The sequence below is a fragment of the Cyrtonyx montezumae genome, unplaced genomic scaffold (assembly GCF_038088225.1).
Source record: "Cyrtonyx montezumae isolate F1298 unplaced genomic scaffold, pur_monq_1.0 scaffold_0, whole genome shotgun sequence".
NCBI lineage: Eukaryota > Metazoa > Chordata > Aves > Galliformes > Odontophoridae > Cyrtonyx > Cyrtonyx montezumae.
Window position 1 is genome coordinate 31182732 of NW_027071824.1, and position 13993 is coordinate 31196724.

The following is a 13993-nucleotide window of genomic DNA, read 5'->3' on the forward strand; positions in this document are numbered from 1 at the left end:
TTTCATTTATCCTTTTGAGTGATGGGATTATTAGCCAATAGAGAAGGACATCAACCAGCAAGCTGATGAGCAGTATTAGAATAGCATAAGAAAGATTCCGGACTTGAGATGTGGGATTTGGAATACCCACGTCATATCTTTTATTGAAATTGCTAAATACTTTATATTACACTATTTTGATTCAAAATGGAGTTTTTATAAAAAGAAACCATTGTTGAAACTGAATAAGCCTGCCAAAATAAACAGTGAAGAGTTTCAAAAAATTCTGACCAACACATACTTGTAGAATTCTCTGAATTCTCTGACTCCTTATCACTGCCCATAAATTAAACTAACACCTGGAGAAGAGCAAAACTGCTAGAGGAAATCCGACTTTCATTCATTGCCAGCAACACTACAAATCAATGATCACAGCCAGGAACTCTGTGTAAGAGTCCAAACTTAGGCTATCAGAAATGTTTTTTCCATAATAAATGACAGAGATATTGTAAAGACCAGGGCTCCTCTTGAGCTTTTTTTTCCCATGATACAAACTGGGCTGTATCAGCTTGTAACCTAGGAATTCTGCTTCTACAGCCCTGAACGCTGATTCTCTGTAATCACTCTAATCAGTCATAATATAGGAGAAAAAAAAAAGTCTTTGGATGCTTGTCAGCTGCTTAGGCAAATACTGATGAAGTCAGTCATATGACCAGTACCAAGAAAACATCATGCAAAGAACAGCAATCATCTCAAGCTAAAGCTATACAGAATTGTACCTTTCAGTCAATACCTTTGAACCAATGATCTGTTTAAATCAGAATGCATACTCAAATTTACAGGATAAATTAGACCAGTTCCAAAATTTACATCAAATCATCCCAACTCAGAAAAGTTATATTTTTCCTCATCTTACAATGGATGAACCCATGGAAGGGTGAACCCATAATAATACCCTGCCGGCAGGAAGAACACATTGCTATAAGCAAACCTGAGTAGTGAGGACCAATAAATACAAGGAGTTAAAACGCTAGTAGTCATCTAGGTAACTTGAATCTCAGGAGCCAGGGGCCTAATTCAGCTTTAATCTTGACCTCTGAAAGGTTTCTTTTTAAGTATTTAATGTCTTTGCTGAGGCTTAAAAACAGTTGTCCTGGCTAGAGAGAGTCAATATAACTCAGCCTACCAGATGCTATAAATCCAGTTGTTACTGAACAGATCATTGTAAACAACAACCAAGATATCTCTCTCTCCTTCCCTTTTCAATGGTTTCTTGTTAAAGGCAAAATTCAGAAAAACCTTTCAGGCTGAAGTCCTCATATTTGGTTGAAAGTGTTGTCCCATTTATATATAATCTCTCCATATATATTTGATTAGGCACAAGAGGGGTTATTAAACATTCAACAAGTCCTCATCACTATCATCATGAAATGATACTGAATTTGTATAGTTCTGCGCCTGCTGTTGGCCTGGCTTGGCTTTTGCTTTCCTTTCCTTTCCCCCATTCAGCAAATAAACTTTGTCATCAGTGGCAAAGCTTGGTGGCTTCTTCTGCAGGTGCTTGCTTTTGTCTAGTCCTCTTCCTGACTGAATCTTTACATCTGGGATGGTTAACACTTCATCCTCACTGTCCAGGTCATCCACATGGAGAGACGTAAAAGCATCAGATGTCACAGACTTGGTAGTGACGTGACCGTTCTCCTGCACTCCTTTTACAACTCTTTGATTTGGTGCTGCAATTTCCTCCATAAGCCACTCTGTTTCATTCTCATTAGCTTCTTCTTCGCTGTTTATCTAAAAGAAAAAAATGCAACATTTAGTACAGCACTTTGTATGTTTCTACACACACTGATCTCCCCAGTTGTGGAACCCACCCCACATAACCTTGAGTTTAATTTAGATACAACGGCATATTCTTGTATGGTCATATCTGAAGTATACCATCTCTTTTAAAAGATTTAAACATTATTTGGCTGTTTACGGACTGTTGTTCATTTCCTCAATTCTTCCTTCCCCATTTCACAGTCTAAGTACAGACACCTCAGCTATGTGACTTTCCACAGTTTGTTTCCTATGCACTGAAGGAGCTAAGAATTAAAGATTTATTACTTAAAAGAGCTTCACCTTAAAATTATTGACAAGATACAAAGCATTTGATTATGCCACTGTATTACCTTTGTGTATTTGTAGGAAACACCTGATGTTCTTCTGCAGCAGTTGGTTATCTTGTTTACCACAGTTTCCCTTAAAACAAACAAAAAAACAGTATTGCATTAGGAAGGAATGTGTTCCCCTCATCAGCTTTTGCCCCCCTTCAGGTGATTTCTATCATCAACAAATCATTTTACCAAGCAGTGTGACACTGGGCTCTAAACCACTGTGATTAGCACTATTCAGTTCATGATGCTGCACATCTTCCCCCTTACCACAGCGTTAAGATGACTAAATATTGTCACATTGTTTTAACCTCCCTTTTTAGTAGTTGCCCACAACAGAGACAAGCTCAAATCATCTTTGTAGTCCATTCCTCTTTATATGAACCTCTAGACAACAACAGTTTGCAAAATAGCTGTTTGACAGCTGATGCTGCCAACTGGAAAAAAAGAACTCTCATAGGATTTGTTTTCCAGAGACTGACTTTCAAAGCTTCCCAACTACTTACCTCCTCTCTTTTTTGTAGAACAGCAAGATTATTAGGCATGCAGTGAGAACAACCAGGAGGACACTCAGCACAGCACCAACTGCCTGACTTCTCCTTGAAAGGCCTTTATATACTTGGGCTTCCTGATCAGATTGGCCCTCGTGGATTCCGGGAGCAATGGTTGAGCTAATAATACAAATAGGGAAGAAAAAGACTAAGATCTACTGATGAGTTACATCAGACAGGATTAGAAATATATTCAAATTAAAAGCACCATACCATTCTGTCAAAACTTATAAACATATTTTAGGAGTCTTTAAGGTATGTGCTGTGTCTACGTTTTGGTATGCTTTCAAACACCATATAAAACTGAGATCACAGTTGAGACTTAAGCATGATTAAACACTTCAGAACTTTGACAGAAGGAGCTACTTGCACAAAGCTGCTGTTTTGGAATCAAAGCTGTACTTGAGCAAGCTGCATAAGCTACAGCAGTTAATTCCCTTCCAATTGACAGTGGTGGACCAGACCACCTTCACAGATAATCCTTTGCTTAAACCAAAAATAATTTCCCTGTGTTCTTAAGCTAGCAACCAGAATGAAAAGTCATAAAAATATTTCATTATTTGCAGCAAAGCTGCCCACAGTGTCAAGAACACAGGTAAGGACAGAGATGCATCATTTGGCTTTTAAACTGTTGCCAGTCATCACATTACTCCATTCTGGATCTGTAGAATGTCTACATTTAGAATCATGTCTACATGTAGGATCAGTTCAATTAGATAAACGTCTCATTATTTTCCAAGACCTGCAATGATTTTCAATCTAGCCTAAAGAAATGGGCAGATAGAGGGGAAGGCTAGTTTTTTGCCCTGGCTTTAAACTTTTGCAGAGAAAAAGGCAAGGGAGAAAAAGCATTCACTTAGATGCTCATTACTCCTCTCAGTAAATTAAAACAGCATCTCTTCAGCTACAGTATGTTTTCCTTAATGGGAAGAAGAGGATTACATTCCACCATATCTCTTCATTATTTTCTGTGCAAATATGAAGTTTTTTGGTGTGTTTTTTTTTTTTTTTTTTTTTACAAGCATCCACACCTACCAATCGCTGTGTTGAGATCAAAAAAGCCTTTAGTTTAGAAGTGCTACATTCAGAAAGCATTAATTACTCACATTAGTGGACACACAGCAGATGTATACCACGTAAATAAATACTGACAGTCTGCTGTCTCGTGAAGAAACTCAGGGATGCCTTCCTTTACATGCGGACTGCAGTGGAAGAAAATTGATGAAGAGACGAACTTTGATTTATCTTTACCACATCTGGAGTCTGATGAAAATATGACATCCAAGTCATCATCTACAACAAGAAAATACTACAGTTCAGTACTTAGAAGCAACACTAAGACCGTACCCTGAAGAGTTGTTATTTGTGCCTACATTCTCACATGCTTGTGCAATAAAAGCTTAAACTTCACAGTACCTACAGGGGAACTTACGCTTCTATGTTGCTGTGGAACAATGGGCCAAGCTCTTTAGAGGAAAAAGTAGCTAGAACAAGATCACTGCTTACTGCAGCACAAGTGCAGAGGAAAAGAGGAGACCCAGTCTTGACTTCATTAACGTATGACAAGTGTCAAACCCAAATCTACAGCTAAAGCCATGTGTAACTGAGCTTACATAATAGGAAAAAGCAGCCTAAATCATAGAATGGTTTGTTGGAAGGGACCTTACCACCACCTAGTTTCAACCCTCTGCCACGGGCAGGGATATACCTCTCACTAGATCAGGTTGCTCAAAGCCCCACCCAACCTAGCCTTGATTACTTCTGCCAAGGATAAGACATCCTTAACTTCTTGGGGCCATCTGTTTCAGTGCCTCACTACCTCCACAGCAAAGAGTTTCCTCCTAATATCTAAATTACCCTCTTAGACAAATCCTGGAAGATAAACTCAACACAACTTCACAGAAGTTGTTTAGCTGTGTTCCACGACACATATGTTCATTGAAAAATGATTCCGAATAGAGGATCAAACAATTCCAAAGAACAAACAAGTACTTACCCTCAACATAATATTTAGCTTTTTTGGCCCACCCAATTTTCCGAAAGCGACGTTCGCTAGTTTTAATCTGGCAGATGTTTGCTTCGGAACACTCTGGAAAACTCGAGTTTGTTATACCAGAAAGTTGGATTTCATATACATATTGATCTCCATTTGTTCTTATGTCACCAGAAGCCATGTACAACCTGAGGAGGCAGAGGGCAGGTCTATGATAAGTCTAAGCATGCAAACGGGTTATTCCCAAGACAATAGACTAGCAGTAGTGGTAACTGCTACCACTAGTTGAATCCGTAATAGCAACATCCGTAATAGCAACAGATTCAGCAAACAGAAGAGATGCAGGACTGAGGTTTCTGCTGAGTATTACAGCTGAAGATTATATTTAAATCTTCAGTCCTGCATCTTTTCTGTTTGCTGAATCTGTTGCTAATATGGATTCAACTAGTGGTAGCAGTTAGCAAGAAGCCTTTTAGGAATGAACCAAAAGCAAACTTTACTAGTTATACTGCCCTCAATGGGTGCATGAGCACTTAAACCGAAAGCAAAAAGTATGGTTCAGCAGCTCTCACAAAATACCATACTGACCATAAAATTCATATTGAGCACATTCTGCAGCTATAATAGTGTGGTTTAGCTTTCATGAACAGGCCTTCTCCATGAGAACTGGATCTATCATATCTGCTATCCAACTGCCACTTAGAATCATATCCCTTCATGCTGCTGATGTGCCTGAAAATGCTCAGAGCTATTTGTTCTAGCCACCTGCTTGAAGGCTGAGCTTCATCAAATACAACTTGACTTTAATCTCACATTATACCATTTTCCTCATTTCATCCTGACTTCCTTTACTCCCCAAAGACAGCCTTGATTGTTAGTTTGTTTTCCCTGTGTGCTTGTGATGTTATCAATCATTTCAACAGGCCTGTTCAAAACACTTTTGTTCAGTTACACCAATCCTGTACTTTTCAGTGCACAGTACCCAATTTTTTCCCTGCAGACAGTTTATTCTTCTTGTAACACTTGCATAGAAAGATCTCCTTCCATAACACTAGAATTGATGTTAAACACAGTAATTTATAAGTTTTTGGAGCAGAAAAATGCACAATATGTTATGCTGTCAGTGTGACTGATAGTCTTTCCCTGCATCTCCAAAGTTCAGTCACACTTGACTATTCCTCCAGAGCTGTACTCCTTTAAGGTTTCTGCAGCAGGGGTTCATGTTTCCATATAGATCTGCTGAACAGGAAGACCTTTAAGTCAGCTGCAGGTGGAAGGCTGACAGCAAATTCAGTGCTATTCCCACTTAACAGCTAGGAGGCAAATTGGAATAACCACAACAAGCTTTCTTGTCTTACAGTACAGTTCTACAGGACCAAATTTTCAGCTTGTTTTTTAAACTTACTTGTAATAAACATCCCCTAAAGAGAAGTTTTTCCCAGTTGCAGGATTAATTACTGTTCCATTCACTACCTCCACCTCCTGTGGCTTCACAGCACAAGCTGCACGTGTGTCCCAGGCGACGTAGTAAGCACAGTTTTCTTCATCAATCCTGCCAAATAACAAACAGCTGATCATTCCAGGGAAAAGTAACAAGCACTTAGTATATTGAGAAAGAGGAGACACAGCTATTGGCTACATGTGGGAATCTCCTGCCTAAGCATCATGCAAAGGCTACAGTCACCTGACTGCACTTAAACTTTCTGCTTCAAAAGTTTTAGAAGTCACACAGTGACTTCTTGATACTTAAATACTTTAGCTAGCAAACACGCCAGCTCGCTTTAAGCAGGCGTAATGCTTTGCACTTTATCTGTTCAAGACAAGAAATAAACTAATCAGATTTTGCTGCCTAGTTCTTTAATTCAAGTAAAGCCTCTTGCTCAGCTCCCTTACTCTACTAACAATATCCTGTCAAACAAAATCAGACAGTGAAAAGCCATCAAGCTTTCTTAGCATTTGTGACCATGCACATATACCTCTATCTAGGCAGTACATAGTTAATAAAAATCTATGTATAATTAGAAAAGCTTTGGGAAATAAAGGAGCAATACAATGTTTTATCAGTGGAGCTAAGTAGTTGAGCTAATTGTTGTCTACGAAACAGATTTGCAGTAAAGTTAAGAGCGGTTGTACAACCACTGACAACATCACAGAACCCAGCCTCATTAAGAAATACAATACCTAGATTTTTGCCCAAGCAGTTTAAAATATACAGAATACAAATGTTTATGGAAGTAAACAGGTACAGAAACTTCAGAAGATTTATGTCTTACAAATACAGACCAAGATAACTCTAGGGGCTGTCCAACTGAACAGACAGTCACAACCCTGAGACTTAGTTTAATAAAATGTACACTAATGCAGCCAGCAGGATGCTGATTTGTTACTCACCTCTGCAGCACAGGCATGCCAACTGTTTTTGCACACCTCAATTCTACAATTGTCATTATCTTCTTGTTTTTCCTACATTCCTGTCCACTGGAATAACTAATATATACCGTATCTCCTAGAAGAGAAATAGTGACACCCAAGATTTTTGTAAGCAGCTGTCAAATCCCCTTCATTCATTCTCCAAACTTCATTACTTCACATCACATTCTAGGTCCCTCTCACCTCATAGATCACATAACAATTACAGCACCTCTGTCACATCAACATCCACCTCTGATGTCATGGGCTAACATCATTAAATAGGAGGCATTACTTTCAGAACAGCTCTCCTACTTGCTGCAGTCCACATCCAGGCAGCTTCTGAAGATCTCAAAGGAGGGAGACTCCACAGCCTCTAGGCAATCCATGACAGTGCTCAGCACCATCACAGGAAGGAAGAAAGAAATCCCCATATCCGGACAATTCCCTTATTATAACTTTCACGACAACAGCCTGGCTTGAATTCTACTGTTTTGTATAGGATCTTCTGTTCTTTTAAAACAGAAGACTTACTGACAGAAACATTCTGAAGCTGATTAGAACCTTCTATTTAAGGACCTCTATGTCTAGATTCTCAGTTACAGCTACCTCATAGCTCTCTACAAGAACAAAACTGTACCTGTTACATTCAACTCCTGTGTATGAACAAGCCCAAGAACTGAAACATCTCCATTGCTGCTTTTCCTACAAATACTGGCTCTTTCAGGGCAGCCCGTGGGTCCTTCATACACCCTCTGACAGAGATTCAAGTAGTACCTAAACAAAGAACATGAGAGAAAAACTTGAAAATTTATTTCATTTTGTCTATTTAACTGAAATTTAAACTTCTTCGCTAGCTTCCTGTAGGGAGTTTACGTTGAAAAATCAACTACTCAAAGTAGCTAAGGAATTGAGCACATGTTAACATTTAGCAGGTTATTCCCATCATTTTCAACTAATGAATTCTGCACAAAAACTGTACAGATTAGTATACCTGTTAGTTTTGACCTAGGTCAAAGGTAGAAATGGCAACTGAGTCAAGAACCAACTAATTTTTTTTTCAGCTATAGAGCCAATAATGTTCTCAATTTGAATCTCTTCCTTTGGAGCTACACCAGTTAAGACTTACTGGAGTAAAATAATTTAGATGCAAGATAGTAAATGAAACAGCTTTTCTACCCCGCAGTTTACTATAATTTTAGAATTAGATGCTCTTACCCTCATCAGTTCATTTCTATTCACTATCTGGAGAGGCTGACTGACATTTACATTTCCTTAAAGTTGATACTGGCAAGATCTCTCTGCCCTGCATTTACAATTGAGAAAAAACTCTTCTTGAACTTTAGGCAAAATGTTAAGTGAGAACATCATTAAGGTTTTTTGTTTTGTTTTTTTAATCAACACAAATAAGAACCAGAAAAAATGCATTTAAACTACAAAGTTACTTTATGAAGACAGTTGTTTAAGCATAAATCCTCTAAGAAAGCTTTTAGTTTAGACTTATCTTTTAAAGACAAGGAGTACAGAAGTACTGTACCACATTATAACTTCAGCTATACTGACCACTAAGCTACTGCCCAAGAGCTGCTCACTACTCACATATTTCTATCGTGATAAAAGACCCACGAGCCCGTCAGGGAAGAGAGCATTCTCAAGTCATAAGTTCGGTGTTTCTGGACAAACTTGCACTCCATCTTCTCTGGAGGACAAACAGCCTGTGTCCTCCATTCAAATGTCACTACACAGCCAAGCATGTCACTCAGAAGGCGTGGACTCCCACTGACAGCATTTTCATCACACACAAAAATAATGGTAGATGCCCTTCTTGCAGTTGCTATAAGAAACAAAAGTTGGAAATAAGGCTACTTTGCAAGATGCTTCTGTACACATATGGATTTTAAAGTTTGATACCTCACAACTGCTACACTAATCAGATATACTGATTTATATGATATATGCTTTACCTTTCAATTTTCTTCCCTAGCTTGTATTTTCATGCTTTTTAGGAAGTTTGTAGCTCTCCCCTCAAAAATGACTGATCTCCATCAAAGCAGTCACCACTTAGTGACTTAAAGCCACGCATTATGAAGACATTAATGTTTTTCACACATTTTAGTAAAATAGGTTTATTCCTTAGATTCACTGTCTTGCCCATTCCCATCAATCCATTTATTTGCACGGCAACAGAGATCTGTCCTCCCACAGTTAACACAGATCCTTATATACGAGATATAAGGCATTCTTACCATCAACACAAAATCCCCACTTTCCATCTGCCTGGTAGTCTGCAGTCGTAGCACACCACGGCTTATTCCTTTCTTCTGTGATACATTTATCATAGCTCTTCCCTTTGTACTTGAAGGGAAACACACAAAGCTCTCCCTTTTCAGTCACTGAGAAAGAAAGGTATGTTCTCTTAACAAGATAGAGCAGAATAGCAGACATATCCAGGCCCAAGACAATATCTAAAGCCTTCACATCAATACTATCAAAGAAAAGTCAAGTGCAGACAAATGCTGAAACACTGAGTCTAATTTCAGTTAGAGAACTCAAATGTAGTATGCAGTTTGCTATGATCACCCCTATGAAAGAGTTGCACTCTTCTAGGAGAGAAATGTTGATGTGGCAACTTAGTATGGCACATAATACTGAACAAAACTCTCTAAGGTATGAAAAAATTTATGTTGTTTCCCTCCTTTTTGCAATAAAACCGATTTAAGGGTTAACAAAAAATGACAAGTCCTTACATAATGAAACTGTCCATCGCAATCTCACCTGGAGGGCAGCGATCACCTCCTGTATACTGCAAGATCACCGTTTCGTCCTGGTGGCTATAATCTATTTTCATTTCCTTTAAGCTTCCGAAGGATGACACACCACTTCCAGATGTCATACACACTGCCCCATCTTTGCATTTTCCCTGGGACATATCTGCAGCTGCCTTACTGCATACGCTAACACTGTAACTGCTAGATCCAGAATGTACCTGTGGGGACAACCAGATGCATCACAAACAAGGCTGCCTCTTGGAGCCTGCAAGTCAACACACGTGAAGAACCACCAGAGTGCTTCATAAGAGTCTCATCTTACAGTATTTGCACAAATGAAGATAACTGATTTTTAAGTCGAATCTTCATTAACATGACAAAGCTACAGATAAAAGTACACTCAAAGGCTCAAGATAACTGCATATTCAGCAGGTCTGTCCTCACATTCAAAGCTGAATTAGGACTATTCAGTGAAAAGTTTTCCTTCCCTCACCTATCAGTAGATTGATGAACTTCTCAAAATCATTAAAAGCCAATGGTCTAATGATACTCCCTCTGACAAAAGGCAAATAACTACGAATGCTGACGACAGCTGCAGCACTCACTTCAGCTTCATCTTGCACCCCAGGAATTAAAAAAAAACATCCTTTACCTGTGCAACCTGATATAGGGAGCCTGGTATGGCATGGGGGTTGGTCTCTATGGATGACCTCTAGAGGTCCCTTCCAACACCTACAATTCTGTGATTCTAACAAAGTGTTACCTCAAATGATCTTCCAGAAAGGCTGGTCAAGTTAAAAGTATAGTGTAACTGTTCATCAGTCACAGAGCAGCCCAAAGTTTTCACTTGATCAGGGCAGACAACTGGAGTTTCCCACTCAAACACAAAACTGCAGTCAAGTTTTCTTATCATCTTCGGTTTACCCTGTTGCCAAAGAGCACAGCAAGAGACAAGATTAGGTTTAATGTTGGAAAGTTTTTGTTCTTTTTGCATTATCCTCTTCTCTCCAGAATTCCCTCAGTTATTACTGAGGTTAGATTTTTGTGAATGCAAAACAAAATTCCATAGCTTAACATCACAACCATTACAAAAAACTGGAAGAACTTTATCTCCAGAAAACAAGCTAGCAATTGAAGTAGTTAAATTTCCTTATTAATTAGGGTCAAGATTTTCATGTTCAGCTTAGTCGCATACAGGAACAAAAAACCATGGAGAAGTTGTGATACTATCACATGGCCTCAAAAGGTTTGAGTGTCAACAGTCAGCATCTGAACACAAATTTTCAAAGCTGTGTAAGATTAGGAACTGGTTACATCATGGGTGAGGTATTTCATAGTAATAGCTTTCTAAACAATTACACTCCTCCTTGCGTTAGCTTAAGGTGCAAGTTCTGTTGTTGCTTTGTTGTTTATTTTTTGACTTAAAGTGCAATAGGGCATTAACACCAGCAGTAAGTTACCACGGTATCACTTCAGTGGAATGCGATCCTTGAAACCATCTGAACTTGATACTTTGAAGCCTGATGTTCACACACTATAAATTTTGCCTAGTTAAGAATAAAAATATCCCTCACTTGAATGCAAGGAACAAGTCCATCCTTATATGCCCAAACCAAATCCTTTATTTAGTTTTAAGCAACACTAATGCTGGTTACTACTCAGTTCCCATTGCATAACAGTATCAACATTAGCTTAATAGGTGTCTTACCAGACTAGTTCCTTGGCTGCAGTGAAATACAATAAGAGAAGTATAGTTCAATTTGTTGTTTATCTGACAAGGAGTAGTGCTGTTGTAAGTGATGTAGACTTCATTTACTGCCTCATTTAACTTGGGAGGTTCAGTAACACGACCAATATCCTGCACAAGGAAAAATACATATTAAGAGATGTACAGGACACACTTAGATTTCACATCAATCCAGGGACTCAGATCAGAGGTTTATCTGTTTGGTTGACATGGAAGCACAACTACTATGCACTTTTGAAACCCACGTACTGTACTTAAAGAAAAGATGTTATACTTCAATCATATCAAAACAGAAGCTGTGCAGCTAAAAACTCCTCAACACTCATTGACTGAGCTTGATGAAAACCAGGGAGTTTTTGCATATTAAAGGCCTATACTTTCTAAAATCACACTAAAAATACAAAAAATTGAAAATTATGTTTTTAATGTAAATTGTAGGGAAAAGAAATGAAAAACAGTGTTAAGATTTTAATTTTGCAGTTCCTTTTTTTAACCCTTCATCAAGCCTCTAGTTCAAATCAGGTCTCTAGTCACAGATGCATTTTCCTGCTTATTTAAAACAGTATGTTCCCATGATTCCAGACAAAATACTCACTATCGGTAATCCATTAACAGGAACCATACAAACAGCTGCTCCAGGTGGGCAATTAACATCCTTGATAGGACTGAGAGGCTCACAAATGTTGATGTAGAAGTCTGGAGAAACCTCTGATGTATCTCCATCCACAAATGCTTCATAATACCCAGTGCGATGGATCAGAGGAGCCAGGTCAATAACAGAACTGCCATTCAGTACCGAGCAGCTCACCTATGAGAAAGCAAATTTTAGTGCTTTTAATCTTTTATTGTTTACATGGACTTATTAACAATCATCCTTTCCCTTCACAGGCAGAGAAGCAGAGATGCATTTAAAAGTTACTGTGGATGCACTGTGAAGTGATCAGAAATCTTTCAGTGATAACCAAATAGAATTAAGAGTCTAGAAAACAATGCTTTTAAACACCGATTTGCACATTTAACATTTAAATTTAACTTTCTATTCCTATGGCTGGCTTTTACTCTGTGCAACTGTTACCAGTAACGATTTAACTGAAATTCATTACAGTACGACTACCTCAAAGTATTGTCTGGAACACCACCTTGATAACAAGAACAAAGAATTTGCCTTTACAGCATAACATCAGGTTTATCAGATAGTCATTGCACTTTGCAAACCTGATCAGATGTGCCTGGCCTTCAGTCAGTCACTCAGAGAGTACCTCTCTGCCTGAGGGTTTGTCTCATTTTCTATCAACTCAACCTGATCCCTCTCAGCCTGTTCCACTGGAGAATCTTAAGCATTCCTAAGAAGTTGCCTATGGCTTTCATTTGAGCTGTACAGAAAAGCAACTAAGTAGATTCCAACTGAGGCTGATCTAAAATTTTAAACTTAGTCACCATGCTCACAAGTTCATCACATGTTGCTCATCCCTGCTAAACACACTTATGAGCATTTGAAAATTTTTGTATAAAACTAGATTCCATAGTAGATAAAGAAACCTTGCCCTCAATAGATTTAAAGCATATATACTACTACTGTGCCCAAACCCATCCCCTCCCCAGAAATAGTCACAGGTGTTTTACATAGAAGTAATCCTTACCTCCTCCTCACAGGCCAAGGAAGTATGCCAAGAGAAGTAACTAGTGCATGTCTGCTCATCAAAAGACAGAAAGACAGGCTGGCTGTCCTCTCCAGCATCAGACTTGCATACAAAGCTAAAATAGCTTTTATGCTTCATTTTGAGCTCTGAAGGGCAAGGATCACCATCTTCATAAACAAGCTTTAGCACTTGATCTTCATAAGTTAAAGTTTTACTTAGTTTTCCAGCATTCAATGTTTTTGGACCATCAGTGATGCAGACAGCTACAGTTTATAAGAAAAGAACAAAACAGATCAAGTCTTATGCAACTGCCTTTCCAAGTAGTGCTGCACATTCACCTTACTGATCAACAGGAAACTTAAGGTTATGCTTTTTCATATCTCAACACACCATTAAACTGAACTTAGTTGCACTGAAACAGATCAATACTGTCTTCAATAATTTGTTAACCAGTAGAACATACTGTAACCATGTACATTTAAAGCACAGCTTTTGGTTGCCACTTCCCTGAAAGTGAAGGTATTAACAAAAACATCTAGTAAGGTATTAACAAAAACATCTAGTCTACACAAATTCATTAAGATGCTCCCAAAGGAAACACTTTTTTCTACATACAGAAAAGCAAACTTTTCAATTCACAAGCGATATTCCTATTTTAGCATTTACAAAACTTAAGTAGTCTCGAAGTTTGACAGAAGAGCTAGCAAGCAAACCTGCCAATAAGAATTAAGATACTAGTTAACTGCTAGT

The 13993-nt window shown here is 38.4% G+C and overlaps 1 protein-coding gene across 1 annotated transcript in view; it reads right to left on the bottom strand.

The window, feature by feature from the left end:
* Positions 1 to 295: 295 nt before the first annotated feature.
* Positions 296 to 13993, bottom strand: part of IGF2R (insulin like growth factor 2 receptor) — a 50765-nt gene continuing 37067 nt past the window's right edge. Inside the window, 15 exon segments of the mRNA XM_065731562.1 lie at positions 296 to 1773; positions 2154 to 2223; positions 2642 to 2806; positions 3793 to 3979; positions 4683 to 4867; positions 6085 to 6231; positions 7071 to 7185; positions 7729 to 7865; positions 8688 to 8922; positions 9335 to 9481; positions 9864 to 10074; positions 10620 to 10781; positions 11565 to 11714; positions 12199 to 12411; positions 13244 to 13506. Coding sequence (XP_065587634.1) covers positions 1372 to 1773; positions 2154 to 2223; positions 2642 to 2806; positions 3793 to 3979; positions 4683 to 4867; positions 6085 to 6231; positions 7071 to 7185; positions 7729 to 7865; positions 8688 to 8922; positions 9335 to 9481; positions 9864 to 10074; positions 10620 to 10781; positions 11565 to 11714; positions 12199 to 12411; positions 13244 to 13506 — 2789 coding nt within the window. The 3' untranslated portion in view covers positions 296 to 1371.